Source organism: Mugil cephalus, chromosome 22 (assembly GCF_022458985.1).
Source record: "Mugil cephalus isolate CIBA_MC_2020 chromosome 22, CIBA_Mcephalus_1.1, whole genome shotgun sequence".
Classification (NCBI taxonomy): Eukaryota; Metazoa; Chordata; class Actinopteri; order Mugiliformes; family Mugilidae; genus Mugil; species Mugil cephalus.
The window spans coordinates 14,292,342-14,310,132 of NC_061791.1; the positions used below are offsets into that span (position 1 = coordinate 14,292,342).

General features: G+C 42.1%; 2 protein-coding genes across 8 annotated transcripts in view; one reads left to right on the plus strand and one right to left on the minus strand.

The window, feature by feature from the left end:
• Nucleotides 1-1,074: 1,074 nt before the first annotated feature.
• On the minus strand, nt 1,075-10,072 carry bcat1 (branched chain amino-acid transaminase 1, cytosolic). Its single transcript, XM_047575255.1, has 11 exons — nt 10,042-10,072; nt 9,509-9,598; nt 7,165-7,359; nt 6,589-6,699; nt 6,349-6,468; nt 6,103-6,263; nt 5,859-6,001; nt 5,618-5,703; nt 5,404-5,544; nt 4,764-4,838; nt 1,075-2,156 (listed from the first exon to the last, which is right to left on the minus strand). Exons 2-11 carry the CDS (start codon nt 9,539-9,541, stop codon nt 2,118-2,120), a joined length of 1,104 nt encoding a protein of 367 aa, XP_047431211.1. The 5' UTR covers nt 9,542-9,598; nt 10,042-10,072; the 3' UTR covers nt 1,075-2,117.
• LOC124999975 (lymphoid-restricted membrane protein) overlaps nt 9,158-17,791 on the plus strand; it is a 29,431-nt gene continuing 20,797 nt past the window's right edge. For 5 of the 7 annotated variants that reach the window (XM_047575246.1, XM_047575249.1, XM_047575250.1 and 2 more), the window contains exons 1-13: nt 9,158-9,468; nt 11,331-12,064; nt 13,310-13,420; nt 14,250-14,430; nt 15,512-15,570; nt 15,670-15,745; nt 15,882-16,040; nt 16,148-16,265; nt 16,553-16,603; nt 16,772-16,849; nt 17,042-17,098; nt 17,261-17,320; nt 17,720-17,784. In XM_047575246.1, coding sequence (XP_047431202.1) covers nt 11,380-12,064; nt 13,310-13,420; nt 14,250-14,430; nt 15,512-15,570; nt 15,670-15,745; nt 15,882-16,040; nt 16,148-16,265; nt 16,553-16,603; nt 16,772-16,849; nt 17,042-17,098; nt 17,261-17,320; nt 17,720-17,784 — 1,700 coding nt within the window. In that variant the 5' untranslated portion in view covers nt 9,158-9,468; nt 11,331-11,379. The remainder of the gene's footprint in view (nt 9,469-11,330; nt 12,065-13,309; nt 13,421-14,249; nt 14,431-15,511; nt 15,571-15,669; nt 15,746-15,881; nt 16,041-16,147; nt 16,266-16,552; nt 16,604-16,771; nt 16,850-17,041; nt 17,099-17,260; nt 17,321-17,719; nt 17,785-17,791) is intronic. The other 2 variants (XM_047575252.1, XM_047575245.1) reach the window with 1 other exon arrangement.

The window sequence follows — 17,791 nt, forward strand, 5'->3', positions numbered from 1 at the left end:
TTATACGGGTTGTTTTTGTCTGAGATTTTTTTTAAAAAATCTAATAAGAAAATTAAACTGATTTTGAAAGACACCATTAAAACTGTTATGTTATCGTTTCGTTCTCTTCGTATTGCCAAGTATCCAAATGCACTGTAAGTACCTGCACTTGTCGGGAGAGAAAGTGGTAACAGTGAGTCCCTACTTAAACAGTTACCGCCTCAGAGCATCGTCACATCCCTCTGACAGGCAAGTCTCCAATCAACACTTGTCAACTCAAAGTACATTTTAGTGAAATAACAACTTAGACATCCTGAGATTAAAGCCCCTACACAGTCGTGCAGTGTGTCCTCACCTGTCTACGTGATACTTAGATGAGACTGGATGTAATTTTAATGATCGCTCTGGGCATGTAGTAGAACGCAGGGCTAATTTATACCTAATGATTATGGAACACATTGTCGCGAGCATTTAATTACAGAAAGGAAACAAATCCACACCAAGGCGGCGAGAGTCGTGCTGTGGCAATTCCACCGGTGGCGTAGATTGAGCAGGCCGGATGGTGTTTGGCATTATGCGTGTCGGGTGTGTGTGTGTGCGTGCGTGCGTGTGTGCGCTTTCTACACCAGCTGTGCCTGCTCGCACACAAGGAAGGAGCTGCCGCCAAAGTAAGCTGTCTTCACGGAGAGCCAAAAATCATCCAGCACACCACCGGGCATCCCCTCACACACAAACAGACATACAGCCGAGATTAATGAGGCCCGGGTTTAGAAGTGGACGCTACTTACCTTCCGAGTTTTTCATTTTTAAACTTGCGCTGAGTGTACGCGCCACAAAAGCGGCCAAGTGCTCTACAGTTTGATGGCTCTCTGTTATGACTCCATTATGCTGATGGCTTTGGTTCGGTTCCAGGTTCGCTGCGAGCGTGTAGGATGACAGGAAAACACTCGCACTCCACACGATCATTAAGGACTGTGGAAGTGTCTCCGCAGAGCCTGGCTCTGACTCCTGAGAGGATTCTGTCCAGAAGCCCACTTGACTTCCACTCACTGTATTATCCACCAAAGCGCATAAGGATAACAGTGGGAGATGTGCTGCTTATGCTTACTGTCTTTAATTGTCTTTTTACAGAGGAAGCACATTTAAAACTTAGCTAAGTATGACATGATATAAATGTAAGTGCACAAATTTTAGGGCTCCTCGACCATCGGGACCCGCACCCAGCACCTGGCCACAAGGGAATCACGTAATTTGGTAAAGAGAAAAAAATGAAAATAAAAGCTTGCAGTGCCATCAGGAAGGTGCCTGACTAGTCTCCAGTTTATTCTGAAGCGTGATTCTTGATATAGTAAGATGCAGAACACACAGGGTGTGTAAACAGTGGAGCGGTTCGATCCGTACTAATCTGTCCGCATGTTTAAAGTTCACCAGTCAGCACGGTAGCGGCTTATTTGCCCAACTTCCGCAAAGCGAAGCGCCGAAACACTCGTAAAATTTCATGGAAGTTACGCATGATTTTATTTGCCAAGGAGAAATGACCTCCTGTCATCAAGGCAATCCTCATCTCCTATGGTCACCTTCTGGCCTAGGACGGTGATACATGTCTAAGTAACATCCACATAAACGCCAGGTCCAAAGGTTTCCCAGCAGAACGTTGTATTGTCACAAGACGGTCGATGTTGTTTACTTTTCCTGTCAGTGGTTTTAATGTTGCGGCTGATCGGTGTATACAGCTACTGTAAACTTAATTACTCTCTTCATTCAAGCTCAAGTCCTTTCATAGCTACATTGTAATTCTTACATAAGATATGAAACATAACATGTAACACACACTTTTTCTTCTCGTGTTGAACCAAAGTTGCAGCTCTTTGCCAGATTCTCGCGCTACTGTAAGTTGTTGTACAGCATTGCGTGAGACATTAGCCTACTTTTGTTAATTACTTTGTGCGTTTGTCAATGATCTAAGTTAAAAAAAAACGGGTGTGGCATTGCCGCAGAAGAAAAGTTTTCCAGCATATTGCAGTGAGACCAGAAATATTGCACATACGTATGTTTTCTTCTTTCTGAAACAACATGCGTCAGTTGTTGCATTATACCATTCTTCCTGGGCTTGTCAGTCCCGGCTCCTCCCACCGCCACTACACCAGGACCGTCCATTCGCTAGGTGTGCGGCCATGCTGCAAGAGAGCAGAGGTCGTGAAAAGTTTACTTGACGGAGTTTAGTCCTGTGGCTCCCAAACAGACGAGAAAAAAGGAAACACACGCCGCTAAGCACTAAACTTCCCTCGCCTGCTTAATTGCGAGCAAAACACAAATCAAAAAATGAACTCAAATATCCGTGAGCAAATCTGCGAACTCAGCCGCCGACTCGACACAGCACAACGCAACACAACAGAGAGGAAGGAACTATAATAAAAAAATCAAAACAAAATGCTCCCCAATCCGTGACAGCCGCGGAGACAAATCCAATTATTTGTGTCTCATGTTGCAAATTTGTTCTAATGGTCGAAGTGAGAAAGTAAATAAACGCCTGCGAAGGGGAAACAAAAGAATGTGATTTCTAATTAACTTGAAAGAGGAACAGCAGGGCGACTTAGTAAACCCATCTTTCATCTGCTGCCTCAGACCACTCGTTTGTTTGTTGCACAATGTTGTCTTCGAGAGGGGTGGGAGGAGGGGGGTGCGCGTGTGTGTGTGTGCGAGGGTGGGGGGCTAACACTGTACCGCTTCCCTCCAAATGAAATGTCAACAGATTTAAGAGCGCCGCAGAAGGAGCGGAGCGTTTTTCAGCGTTTTGTCGATTTTATTGTTCATTAAGCTTCGCTGCCTCCCTCCAAATCTTCCTCATCCTCCTCCTCCTCCTCCTCTCCCACTTGTTCAAGGCTTCATTTGCAGCGTCTTGGCTTTGAAGATCACAAAAGGCTGAGGCAATAATTGGGTTTGTGCAATTACAACAAGCTTAATGAGAGAACCCGAGAGTTTGTCTTGCCCCTATCTCCAACTCTCCACGCTCCGTCGTTAGGCCGACGCCTCGGCTGTCTCCTTCCCCCCCGCTCCCCCCCTTTGGAAGCGGTGTCCACGAAGGGGGATGTTATCGGGCATGAAAAAATAAACACATTTGCAGCACATGTCACGCATGCACATGAGGCCTGCTTGATGGAGGGAGTAGATATGCTAATGGCCTGACCCAGGCTGAAACTTAAGAGGCGAACAGAGAGACAAAACAAAATAAAGGACTTGCGGAAGAGATGAACAAAGTGATCGAAGTGTTTAGAGGACATTTAGGAGGTCAAAAATACAGAAAATTAGACACACCAGCCGCTGTCGGCTCATATGTCATGCTGTCATGGTGTCCAGTGAAAAACTTCTTCTTTTCTGAAGGTATTTTAAAGTTACGTTGAGCATTGTTGAGCAATTTAACCCTTTAGAGCAGAACAACAATGACACGGTAAAGCGGTATTTCAATTACCGTAACTCACAATGCTTTGCACTACTGACAAAATTCAAAGTGTAGCTGAACACTGGGAAGTTGTGCTTGTGTCTGGAAGACCTTCATAACATCTCAATGGTATAACTAACTTGGTTTATACCAACAAATTCCTCCACACTACTCTTTCTTTCTGGGTCTCCCCAGTCTTGGTGAGTCTAATTTATTTTTCATCTAAATGGAATTGATAATTTATAGATTTGATTTAGAGTAGAATTTGTGTAATGCATGTGTTTGTCTGTGGATGTGATGTCTTTTTGATTGTGGTATATAGTGTGTGGTGACTTTGTATATTGATTGCTGTGTATTGGGTGTGCACCCTTTGATCTTTGCTGGGTTTTAATCAGTTCCCAACAGTGCCACTCCAGACCAACTTTCTGCCACAAACAAAGAAAAAAGAAGGAAAAATGTGTGAGCAGGAAAAGTTGGTATTGCTTCCGGGCTAAAATCAACCAGGACTGAGATGTGCGAGAACAATTATATAGTCTAATCTCAACCCTATGAGGGCCTTTCCCAGGATAAGTGAAAAACAACGGATTACATTTATACTAATAGTCTCATTACACATCACAATAACAGAAAGTCAGCAATACACAACACAATCATTAACACGAACCAAGCCCTCAGCTAAGAACATTATGAATCCTTGTAAACCTGCACTGCTGAGCAGAATGTAAACGTGACATGCTTGTAGGCCATGTACAATATTACAGAGTCATTTACCTAATAAGAGATTTCACTTATTATGTTCTTACAGGGAAAAATAACGCACTTAGTGGTCGCGTGATTAAGGACCAGTGGGTGTTTGTTCAAAATAATGATAACTTGATCTCACTGAGTTACATAATAACCACTCAGATAACAGTGAGGTAATACAATTATTGAGATGGAGATAAGTTAATATGTGGAGGGAATATTTGTTTTTCACAGATCTTGCCTTTCATCCACCCTATTTGTTATTCAATTTAGTGACATTTCCATTTATTTGTCCCTTTTTCCCAATGAAATCTCTTTACAGTTTCTTACCATATGTGTGAAAGGAACAGATGATGAAATATACATACATTTTTGGCATTCATGTAATTTAGCCCCGGAGGTCCGACTTACGCTCACAGCTTTTATTTTGTAGGATGCAGTTCATCCAAATTGTCCACATCACTGAATGCTTTATTCAAAGGAACCTATTAATACATGAAAGCAGAGTCCTGAGGGCAACGGGTGTGTGAGGAGCACAGATGTTCAAGCAGCTGTTACTGCGTTACTGTGTGTTTGTGTGTGTGAGTGTGCGACCACCCACCTGTATATCTGTGATTTCTTTGGCGATCCGGGAAGTCAACTGTGAGTGTTTATCCTGACAGGGGATGTGCAAGTTCTAAAACACACAATTTTAATAATTTAACCGTGTCTGTGAGTCAACTTGGCAAATATTAAGTTAACACATAATGCAGTTAAAATAAGAAGCCACGGGGTTCTGGCAAACTTTAAGAGACTGTTCATGTGGTCACATGAGACCACATGAACATTTATCAAAGCAATAACCCTTAAAAAAAAAGTGTTTTCGTCGTGTAACGTCTGATCATTTAATTTTACAGTGTAACTTGGAAGAAAAGGAGGGATCTTGTCACGATGTCCAGCTGCCAGTAAATCATCTTAAAATAGAAGAGGGGCAACAAGGAAAATTCCAGTATCTTTAAACTCAATGTGTATGTGAACAGCATTGGTCTGCTTATTTAATTCTCAGGTACTGGACTGCAGATAAGTGGAAAGTTAAATCTGCAAAAATCCTGCTTTGCTTCACATAATAGTTGCACTCCACTTTGACCTCCATTTTCTGTTTATTCCTTCATAACTGATTCTTTTTAATCAGAATTTTATATTGACGTGAGTGGACAGACACAAGCATGGAGAAAATTTTAGTCTGCTCTTCTTTTCCTCACCTCTCCCTCGTAGACAACGTGTCCTATAGGGCAGATCATGCAGGCAGTACCGGAGCCAAAAAACTCTTTGACCCGCTGCTGTTTGAGAGCAGAGCACAGCTGACTCATGGTGAGGTAACGCTCACTCACTTTGAATTCACCCTGGAAAATAAAAACAGTCTGTATTCAGAAAAATGGATTTACACATGATGACCTTTAGCTGTGAGTTTCTTACCCATTTCCTGGTTAGTTCCAGGATGCTCTGTCGGGTAACACCTGGGAGAATGGTTCCATCCAGAGGTGGAGTTGCAAGCTCCTCTTCTGTTGAAAACAACACATTATTTCTTAAGACACGTTTGAGTTAAAAGCTGTAATGAAGCTGCTCCACCAGTAGAGGTCAGACTTGTACAAGGTTTTTGGCCCAATCGCCTGAATCCAAATAATGCTCAGATTTTTTAGTATTATAAAGTACTCACCTCCATCCTCATTGATCCAGTGCAGGAAAATGTTCATGGTCCCTGCCTCAGTGATCTGATGGTCCTCTCCATACAGCCACAGAACCTGCTGACACCCATAATCCGCAGCTTCGTACTGGGCGAACAGAGAACACCCGTAGTTTCTGCAGTAATCCAAAGCAACAGCTGCTATTACTTTACTAGCTTTACTTAAATAGTTACACTCACTAATCTACTGTAATGTTGTACATCGAAGCTTACTCACCCTCCCATCTTGCAGTCTCCAGTTCCTCCTTTCCAGGCCCGTGTGTACTTTGGACTGGCCCAAAGAGATATCGCCTTTGCTTGGTTCTTGAAGTAAGAGCCGGCTTGACACAAAATCACATACAGCAAAGCGCGGGCTGGCTTCTTTACACCCAGAGATGGCTACCGTGGACACATGATGAGAGAGATATGTCAGTTTTAGAAAGAAAAACGCATTCTCAGGCGGAGTTCAGAGGTTCTTCCTCACCTCAGTGCTAATGAACGTCGGTCTGATGTACAGACTGTCTGTGTCTGAGTGAGGAACCCAGTCCTGGTCAGTCTCTACCAGCTTCCTGATACACTCCAGCAACTCTGACTGATCGAAAGCCTGGAGGCGGGAGGCAAAAGAAAGAGAGAGACAGCATTAATTCTCAGCTTTCATCAACCGATCCAGTCATCCATGCATTATTCCATTAAGCAAAATTCTCCTTCTTCATGCCCATCTCACAGGTAGACAAGCTCTCTTAGCGGAGTTAGCCATGCGGTCCATGTTGAGCATCGGTCTGAAGAGGCGCATTTGGTTGTCATCCCCGCGATAAACCTTCAAGCCTTCAAACACCTGTAGCGAAAGGAGAAAGTTACTAAAACTAATCCTGCGAGCTACTTATTTCAGAAATCAAAATTTAAAGAAAACAGAAAGCATCTGCTTTTTATTTTAGCTATAAAATCTTATCTTTCTCTGTACATGTGATGTATTCTTTTAGTATAATGACAGATCTGATCATTTCTGTACCATTTAAGGACATCTTACACTTTGTTTTGAATTTTATACATCTTAACAATCCAGAACATTGTTAAAGATTATTATTTTGTGAGATTATGTTGGTAACCAGGGCTTTAGACATGTTCATATACACAGTGTCTTTAATTTTTACATTTATAAGCCAGAACTTTAACTTGTTAACAGTCAATGCCTCTGTTTTGCCTGTATGTCTTAGTCACTGAGTCACTGTAACAATGACAATGAATATGGTAAAAATGAAGGAAAGTCTACCTGCAGACCATTCGATGCACAGTACTTTACCTGAATGCCATAGTGTAGTGATGAACAGGCCGGGTGGAGCGACAGGTTCCCAAAGGGCCTTATGAGCGGAGCCTGCCAGCCTTCGGTCACACTCCACTCTATGGTCAGCATGTGGTCAGTGAAGACCGACCCAAAGTCAACAACATCCGGTTTGGGCTTCGGAGCGGAACTCAGCTCGATAACCAAGTCAGCAGCCTGGTTAAAATAAATAAGTAAATAAATAAAATAAAAGAGAGAGAGAGAGAGAAAATAATAAATATCGATACATTATAGTTACAGCAATACTTTCGTGCCAATATTGTATCAATAATGCACATGCGACTCGAATCCTTCTGGTAGAAACTGATAAAATCGGTTGCTTTTTTGTCCACTAGATGGTGCTGTTCACTTGCATTCGTCAGGTGCATGTATTTAACAGGTTTCAATGGCTGTTTTGATTAGGTCAGTCTTTCAGCTCGACTATCCAATTTTGCAGCAATAAAAATGACTTTACCCTAATTTCATTAGTTACTTTACTTTGGTGTGATTTCCAACTAATAAAAAAGGTAATAAAACACATGTTGTAGGTGATTGTTTTGTATTGCATAGCCTCTGGTCATTCTACTTTTATAATGATACGTGTGGGATTTGAACATGTTGGCCCTCTATGGACATGTGAGTGTCACATAACGAATGCCCTTTGTCCTACCGGATTGGGGCTTGACATCACACTTGATTATTGTCTCTGAAGGATGCACCAACTTCCTTAACATCCATTCTCTCCCTACTTTATACAAGACAGGCATGACATCCTACTCTCTCTAACGACGACCCTCTTGGCTCTCACCTAATTTGTTACCTGCTCAACAGATTGAATATTGACCAAACCCATCCATGGTTTTTGGATGTCTCTAGAAACAGCAACAGTGTGACAAAAACTAAACCCCTGAGACTAGGACATAAAGAAAAGGAGCGATCAAAAACCCCCACAGAGCAACACTTTCTGTGTCATTCTCAACTAGATGAGAATAGCAGCACGCTAGCACGGAGGCCTCAAATCTGAGTCATCCAGTGTCCCAGTTCATTACGTCTGCAAGATACCTCTGTGGTGCTACAGTGACAGCAGGCCGGGAGAGAGGTGTAAGATTTATCAAGAGCTGCGACGGGGAAAAAAAGACGATGAACAGCACTGTCTTTTCCTGCTGCCCTGCTAGACTGATTTATGTTATTCCCATTTCAAAGAGACGCCTCTCCTCCCCACCTCCCAATCAGCTGTTACTTATCTTTACACATACTGGGATTATACTGGCTCTTTATCCTGCTCCAGGAGGTTGCTTGTACCATAATCCCAGATTACAGTGCTGTGAAGTGGTGAACTAACACGGTATACTTTCTTTCTGTTATGCCTTATTTTTTCACAGCTGTGTAAAAGCCTTTCATTAGACCTCTCAGTGTATCTCAATATATAAATATATTCAGTGTTTCACCTTTTTTTATTTAAATGTCTCTGCTTCTGTTTCCGTACATATTCCCAACAAAAACATTGGTTTGTTCACCTGACACGTTTGGATGGCCGCTCTGACCCCTCATGAAATAATTAAGCTGTGCAGGCCTGGCAGTGACTGAGTGCTCTGTTCTTAGAATGAGCCATAATCCGCCTTCACTGTTACCTGCATCTCTTAGTTCACGCGCTGTCCAGCCAGTGATTAAGTGGCTATAAATATGACTGGGTATCTGCACTGTGTGAGCGAATGATGAGTGGACTCTTAACTACAAGAGCAGGCCGTTCCACATATCTTAAACCAATACTCTGAATGACTTGAGACACGTTTGCATCGCGGTTTGAGAAGCAAACTTTGGCTCACGTCTTCAAACCGCAGCCAGCCCTCATCCTTACGTGTGTGTGTCCCCACATGTCCACCTTAATCTCTACCTGAGCCTGCAATCTACCGCTCAGGGTCAGAAAACATGCAAAGCCCCAGCTACTTAGCGTGAGCTGGGAAAGTGGATTCTGCTGAACAGGCTGCAAAGGAGGAAGACAAAGAACAGGTGGACACTGTATCCACCTCCAAAACAAGATGGCAGGAGTATGGACTTGAGGTGAAATATCAAATGCCGAATAAAGGGGAAGCTGACTAAAGCCAGACGTGCTGGGATTTATCGGAACTGGCTTTGCAGAACACCGTTTAATGACTGCAGTTCTCGAGGCCTTTCGAGAGCGCTGCTCTTGTCAGCATGAGGATGAGCGGCTGTGTTGGAGTGTCTTCTTAAGCATCAGGAAGTCAAGGAGTCATGAATACGCTACACTTGCAGCAGCTAATGATGGTAAGTTAGAGTCCAACACATTTAACAGCTATTTCATTACCCTGAAGCTTGGCATGCTGTTGTCGTCAGCCATTGTGGTCCTGGATGTGCTGGATGTGTCGCTGGTTCCCTGAAAACAATGGCTTACGGTCTGATTGAGAAAAGAGGAAACAGAATGTAAATGTGCAACTGAACCTGGATCAGGAAGCGGTTTGACCTGCTCTTACTTAAATATCTAGTAGAGCAACCTGCTTTATTTCAGGTTGCACAATAAACCGGACATTCTTTTCTGCGCTCCACATTATTTATAAAGAGTTCTCAAAATATTTTCCCATCTACATCAATCTACATTACAATCTTGCATGAACACATTCAGATTTTCCCAAAAATCTAAAGTATGCAAGTCTTAATCATAATGTGTTAATCATAATTATCATAAATGTCAGAGGTGACAACAGTCATCCACAAAGGAAATCTAGGTGAGGGTAATATCAATTTAGTTCTTGTAGGCTAATAATATTGTGTACTTACCACAAGATTAAAACACAACCTATGTCACCAGTATGTATCCCTGGTGTCCATACAGTAGCTTACCTTCAGAGCGGGACGGACGTCTGAACGGAGGATGCCGTGGTGAAAATGAAACTGCCAGCATGGCATCAAGTTACCTGTTAAACAGCTTACTGCCTGCTCAGGTTGGATCCAGTCCAATTGCTCTTGTTGCACTAAAGCCAAAAAATAAATAAACAAAAACGAATCAAACAATATAACTGCCTTAATTTAATTTGTAATATTCAATAAACTGTCATCTTTAAAGTAAAATAATAAATGAATAATAATAATAAAATCGGTTTAAATACAATTAACCCCGATTGACCCCTTCCCATCATTAATTTTTAATGTGTAATAAGCTGTCGACGTTGTAGTAAAATAATAACAGGATAATGGTAAGAAATGGGCAACTGACCCCCCTTACCTGTGATATTTGGTGCACTACCACCTACTTGCCGCGGGGAGGCGCTGCTGCCTCACCACTCCGGAGTCAGGTACACCCACTGAGCTTTTAACTCTTTCTGTCGCGAGCGCTCAGTTTCGTGGCGCTTACCTGAGCGCGTGCTCTCGTCAGTTAGCCAAACATTTCGTCGCGGTTATTTGCTCTTTCAACATTGACAAGGTAAAACCATGTGGATTTTAAAATATTTAAAATATCCGGCTGCTGAACAGTCAATATTACAGCGAGTATAGGCTAACACAGAAGGTGTGTTTTTATTGTTTGTTTGTTTCTTAAATGTAGTGTTATTTTTCTTAAGTAGGTGGTCGTATGTTAAATTTGTAATTCCTGCAATTTAGCAGCACACACTACACGCATATGCTTAATATTTTAATATATAAATATTAATTAATATAAAGATGCTTATTCTACATTTTAGATATTTAATATTTTTATTTTTCCGTGCAGATTGGTGACAACAAAGCGTTATTTGGTAAAATAAATGCTGTTGTGTTATTGGCTGAATTGATTGGCTTGGTTGCACACCTGTTGTCCAAGTAAGTCCAGCTTGAATTTGAGCAGAATTTGGTGTAATTTTAGAAGTCAGGCTTTACACATGAAAGCCTCCAGACTAGTCTGCTGTTGTAATGTCTAATGTTTCTCATTAAGACGTTGGAGATGTTATAATTTCATTGCCAAGTGCCCTCACAGACTTCTTCATTTCTTTCTTTATTGCTGCTAGTTTTATGATTTTTTTTTTAGCATTTACTGTCCTTGATCTTACCCTTCAAATTTTGGAAATAATAACGACTCTCTGGTTTTTAGTGGCTCGTGGGAAAAGTGACGGCTTCGTCAGAGTTCATCGTAATTCTTTTTTTTTTTTTCGCCTCAGACTCCAGTCTTTCCCCCAGCCAGGAAGCCAGCACCGCAGCCTCGGCAGCATGGACTATTACACGCCTCAGCCTTCGCGTCGTCACAACCCCGTGGACAGCATCTGCCGCAAACTGCAGACCATCCAGTGGCGCGGTGACCGGGAACCCAACTCGCCCTTCCAGATTCCCAAGCTCTCCTCCAACAGCTACGACAGCCCCCAGTGTGGCCTCAGGCACAACCTGGAAGCCATCCTGAAGAAAGGGGCCCTCCACAGAGACGAGGGGGAGAGGGTGAAGGACAAGGACAAGGGAAGAGGGATGGGGATGCCAAGCTCTGCGGCTTCCCATAAGAACAGTGTAGGTCCCTCCACCCCTGTGTACAGCCCATCCACCCCTGCACGCAACCCGTCCACGCCAGCTAATGTCACATATACTATCACCAGCACCTTGGGAGAAAGAAGAGTTGCCGATGGAAGCGATTTAAGACAGGTTAGGACATGGCAGAGGTATTGCTCGACACCCACGGGCCAGCCCAAGGACTCCCCTTACTTCACATTCACGCGGGGACCTCAGTCGGAGCAGCTCGAGAGCGAGAGGCCGAGCAGGAGTCCGCCCTTGTCCCGCACCTTCACTCCAAGTCAAAGCACGTTCTCCTGCAACCTCAACTTCTGTTCTACGGACGCAACAAACTTGACTGAGAGTGAGAAGACCTACCCAGCTCTGGTTGTGAAGAGACTGTCCATGGGAGATGGAGGTAGGGTCTTAGTGTTTTTTTTGTTTGTTTGTTTTTCCTGGGCTTTGAACGCAGACTTTAGTTTCTGCCACATTCATTGAGGTAGACGATGAGACGAGGTGGAAAGAGGCTTCTTCACAAACTTCATTTCAGATTAAATTGAAGGATTTGCATCTTTATTCACCAATCTGCCATTTATTTAGCCGTTGCTATCAAATCCTGTCTTCTGATTTATATATTAAAGCAAGAAAGAAAAGCAAGAAAATGAAATGAAGTAGTCAAATACAGTGTTTCTTTGAAAACTAGCAAAACTGCATAGACGAGTTTGATTACAAATCACAACTTTGTCATCATGTGTAATGGAGCAAACATGTTTTTCAGGTTTGCTGCAGCATGACTAATGGGTCAACTTGCTTAAAATTTAAAACGAATAGAACACATGCATTCCATATGCTAAACTGAAAGGGTTAACAGCCACCGTGATTGTTTTCCTTAACATATTAGCTACAATTGGATCAATCTTTGAAGTGATGGCGGACAAAAGCAGCCCTTTATCTGTGAAAATTAGTGTCCTGGCTTCAGGTCATGTCAGGCTACCGCCGACTGTGTTACGCAAATCAAAACGCTATCTTCCAAAGTTGAACTGTTTATGTTTCAAAATTCCTTTTCGTGTCTTCTTGGGAAGTTTTTGTTTCCTAAGCCACAGCAGAGAAAGATTAAAGGAAAGAAAATTGTTTCCTTAAACAACTGCCACCTTGGAAGATTCCCCGTTGATAGTAACTTAGTTTAGGCTTCATGTAATGCATTATTGCAGTATCCTCATGATGCTGTTGTTGTTGTTTTTTTTTGCCATGTATCTTTGCAGACAGTGTGCCGGCTAATATGATTTCAGGGAACTCTTTAAATTACACATGACCCTTTCCCCAACAATGTATCTTTAATAAAAGTGAGGAATGAGTAAACAGCTCGTGTTTAGTCTTCTCCAGTCGTGAACGAGTTTTAACAACAAAACAGTGTTTTTGATTTAATAATAAATTCAAGGCTTATGAAAATATATAATGTAATTTATCAATTAATCAATTTAAAGAAAAGACTATTATAGACCTTAACTGGTGTGTGTTATGTAACTTTGTAATGGATAACCTGACTGGCTGTCATGCTGGTACAGTTGCCCGAAGAGAAATGTGTCATGTGCTTCCTGTGCTACAACTCAATACCCTCTGTGTGCTTTGTGTGTGTGTGTGTTGCGTACTCATGCTCCTTCAGGACCCTTGATTGCCTCTGAAAACAGGAAGGAGAATATGGCAGAAATAAGTCTCATTTGCGAAGAGAATCTCCTGGATACTATCTTCCATGCTTGTGACACCCAGCGCAGAGGTACGCCCACCCAGTCTCACATGTGTTTGTAGTTGTGAAGGCAGGAGACGTTCCCTTGTCTTAAAGCAGTCACACATCGTTAGTTAGACTTTTTTCTGCCGCCTTCTTGTGACTGTGGTCGCTGAAAACAGAATTTTTTTTTTTTTTCTTAGTTTTTGTGCTCGAGTATTTTTTTTTAAAATTCTTCTCCCGGGACATGACATCGTTACAGAAGTAGGATCTTTGACTCATTCCTAGGATTGTGTTACCGCTTTTGAAGACGTTTACCCCTTTTTTCACTGTTGCCTCTGGATCTCATTACAGCCTAAGCTGCAGTTGCTTCTTTTACTCATGCTTTTCAGGTGATTGTCCTCTTTTGGGTTTGCAGATTTTGAAGAAGAGTATTGCATTTGTGAACGTAGTGAAAACATTAGAGCCGCTACTTGTAGCTTTGCACATAGGTTTCTTCTACGAAACATGGTTTAACGTCATGAAAGCTAAGTTTAGACTTCTGTTCTGAGTCTGTAGAGATTGAACTGTAGAAGTGACTGACTGGTGAAGGAAGTCAGTTCTGACATTCTCAGAAATGTGTGAAACCATCTACCAGACAAGTCAATTGTAACTCCGTCACTATGGTTACCAGTTTTGCTGTCTACACCTAAAACCACAATTTGTCATGACGTGACTGGTGGTGTTAAATCAACATCCATCATAGAAATGTACAAGAACATTGGAAGTACATACCCTGAGGAGGTCACAAAACAAATGATTAAAACGTAATGAACATCACTCTACAGCCTGTGTGTTTAACCAGGGAACCTAACTAAAGCTTCGTGATCTCGTCTTGCAGGTAAAGTGTACGTGTCTCACATAGTCGACTACCTGAGACACACCACCAGCCGCAGCACAGAAGACAGCGGGCTGGAGGAACTTTGCAACATGCTGGACCCAGAGCACAAAGACGTCTCTATAGATCTGGACACCTACCACGCCGTCATGAGGGAGTGGATTGATGACTGCCGCAACAACAGGTAATGTCAGACAGCTGCTTTACTCCAAAATATTCTCCTTTCAACATGTCCTTTTTTTTGTTTTGTTTTTTTAAATGTCAGGGTTTGTAGGGTTAGTTCTTAAGTTTCTGAAGTGTTGTGTGATTAGAAACAATAATTTTACAATTAGTTTAATTTTTTTTTACTTTGAGTTTATGGTAGATTATGGTGGGGAATGACCATGTTGACTGGTCAAGATTTTGATAAGTATAAACTCTGGTAAAGAGGCTTTTAAATGCTGCTGACGTGGAAAATAAACATCTCCTTTAAGATTCTGAGTATCTTCCACTCATAAAATATCAAGAGTTACTTTTCTTTCACTTTATTTTAAATTGTACAATTCTTTCTGGATCTCAGCTACATTGTGACTAAATGGTTATATAAGTCGCATCCTAAACGTAGTTGTAATTGCAGGGTTTTCACGTCATTTTCACAAAAAATAAGGACACGGTGCAACATGTTTATGAGACCAGATCGTTCTTTTTTAGCTTTCGAGAGAATGAAGTCAGTTTGAGTTATGTAACTAGACGCAGTGTAGGCAGGTTATGCATCAGATGAAAGATTAATGGTGATCATTTTTAGTTCTCTATTTTTAGTTCTAGTGCTGTGTGTCCTTTCAGTATAACATTTTGTAAAACATAGTTAATATATTAGAATTAATACTACACATACGTCTTGTGCAAATTTTGACAAACCCGTTAGAGATGATACATCTTAGCCTGAGCTCTACTTTTAGCTAAATTGCCACAATACTGATCCAGTTTTAGTGATAATGTTCTGGCTAGACAGTAGATGAAGACATGGTTATACATACCTGTACATACAAAAGCAACTGACACGCCCTTGGATGGGTAATTCTCTCTCAGAGCTCTCAGGGAGCCGACTGTGCCGCTCGAATATGCATCATAGAGGAAGAGATTTAGATTAAATTGAGTGCTGCAGAGCAGTTCTAGCACTGAACATCTCTGCCTCCCTGCATCAAAAATTAAGCAGTTCAGCAAATCATCATCAAGGAAACTTATTGTCTCCATTTAAAACATGTGATTTCTCTGTTTTGACTCAGGGTCGACCAAACAGATGACATCACGCAGGACTCAGTAAAACTCAGAGACAGCCTGTCTGGTGAATGTTCAGATGATTGCACATGTGTTTACCTTTCATTCCCTTGTGCCGTGCACGCTTCTTAATGTCTTCTTTGCGTTTCACATCTGTGTTTCTCAGCCAAGAGGTCCATGCTGCTCAATATGACCTCTGGGAGCTTGGAGGCTTTTGGAGGGGAGGCATCCAGAGCAGAATTGTAAGTTACGTTTCATGTCTCTTTGAAGCTGCCATAGTGTTGTTTTCATCTGACCATGACCGCCCACACACGGCCTTGCTCTATGAAGGTAAGCAGCATCATGCCTGCATGTGTGTTTGTGTGTTTTCATCCACAGTGAAACATCAGAGCTGGTAAACTGTGTTGCTGACCTCCAGATGAGCAACCAAAAGCTCCAGGAGGAAGTGAAAAAGCTGAAGCAGGTGGTGGAGAGCATGGAGGAGAGCAACCAGAAGCTCGCAGAGGAGAACGAGGAGCTACGCAATCAGGCCAAAGCGTGAGATGCTCTAACCTCCTTTCAAATGCACTGTACAGGCCAATTGTATTGCAGCAGCACACAGTTATTTTTCGTTAACATTCATGTCCGTTTGTCCTCGTGCACAGTCATCAGCAGCTGGCACAGAAGGAGAAGATTCTGGAGGAGGAGGTGGAAGAGATGAAGGCCACTCTGAGTTGTACGGAGGAGGGTAGAGCTCGTGCCTCCGCACACAGCAAACATGTGGTCAGTCAAAACCAGACACCTTTTATGCAAATATGTCCTCGCACTGTATCTAAAGATCAATAGCCGTGTATGAAATGCATGATGATTTGACACATTTGAACAACTGTCACCAAGTGATGGATGGATTCAACGTCCTAAATAAAACTGACTTGTTTCCAGTTGTCCAAAAGAAATGTTCTCAAATTACTGCTGCACCTTTAGGGTTTTTGTGTTTTAAATGTTCAATAACTTAGAATGTAAAACAATAGAAAATAATAAGTTTGCTTTGGTGATTTTCTTCTTTTCAGGAGAGAGAAAACCAGGGTCTCATCTCCAAAATCGCTTCGCTTCAGGAAGAGGTACTGCACTGACATTGGTCATGTATAACTGTGACATCAATGACCTGACTTCACAGGCATCAGTAACACTCACCCATTCATAGACGTTTTACGGGGAGTATGTTGTCACAAGTCTGTTCATAAAGGGATGCAGCCAGCTGCTCTAACTCCTCTCTGATGGTTCCTCAGAACTTCAAAGTCACCATGGAGACAGACGAGCTCCAGAGGAGAATAACGGAGCTGTATGACATTAACACTGACCTTCAGGTACCTTTACCTGTCTGTCCAGAATAATTTTCCATAGTTTGCTCTGGTTTATTACATCTGTTTTTGTCTCTTTGTGCTGTCCTTATTTTTCCTCTCTGCCTTGTTAAAATGTATCTTCATTTCTTTGTCAGTCACCATGCCACTTGTGCCTTTTGTTATGCTGTTATGTAACGGTTCTCTCCTTGTCCTTAGGTGCAAATTCAGTCTTTTGATGCGGTCACTAGTGAAAAGGAAGCTGTGATACTAGAGGTAAGCATTACATCCTGTTTAACCATATTTTACTGTGATGTAAAGATATCTACGCATGTCCTAGTCATTCTGTATAAAAATAACTCACTATCTTTACCCTGATAAACCAGAAGGATATATCGGGTTGAACAGGCGTCTTTTGTGACTTATCTCCCTCCACAGAAGAGCAGACAGATAGAAGAGCTCAAGGCAGCGGTGGAGGAATACTCTTCCATCACAGAGGTCAGCATGTTGAACTTCTCGTTGGGTCATTATTTCAGCTTGTGCACATTTTCCTGATTTCTGTGCCCACCTGCGTCTCTTCAAGAACATTACTTCAGCTTATCTATTGCTCTAAATAAAATATTAATAACGTAAATCCAATTTAACACAGACAAAATAGATTTGTCTGTGTCAGTATTTATACTGTTCAGACAGTTCTCTGTGCCCTGTGTGCAACAAGCTTGCCACTTGCAGCTTGATTGTTCAGCTGTGGGAATCAAGCCACCTGCTGTCTTTCAACACACAAGGTATAGAGCCAACCAGTTTGTTGTAGCAGAGAAAGGGAAGGCTGAATAACTGACCTATAAATATCTATCTGATGTATTGAGTCACGGTTGTGTTATCTGGTGTTGACTCCAGCTGCTGAGGGTGGACAAGACCAAGCTAGAGAACCAGATGCAGATGATTCTTCCGGACCTGGCTGGGTAAGAT

Bases quoted from the DNA above. Each gene is read 5' to 3' on its own strand.
- bcat1 (XM_047575255.1), bottom strand. From the start codon at position 9,541: ATGGCTGACGACAACAGCATGCCAAGCTTCAGG. The intron at 6,002-6,102 runs GTGAGTAAGCTT...GGATTACTGCAG, and splicing joins GGAGACTGCAAGATGGGAGG to AAACTACGGGTGTTCTCTGT. The intron at 5,545-5,617 runs GTAAGAAACTCA...TTTATTTTCCAG, and splicing joins TGGAACTAACCAGGAAATGG to GGTGAATTCAAAGTGAGTGA.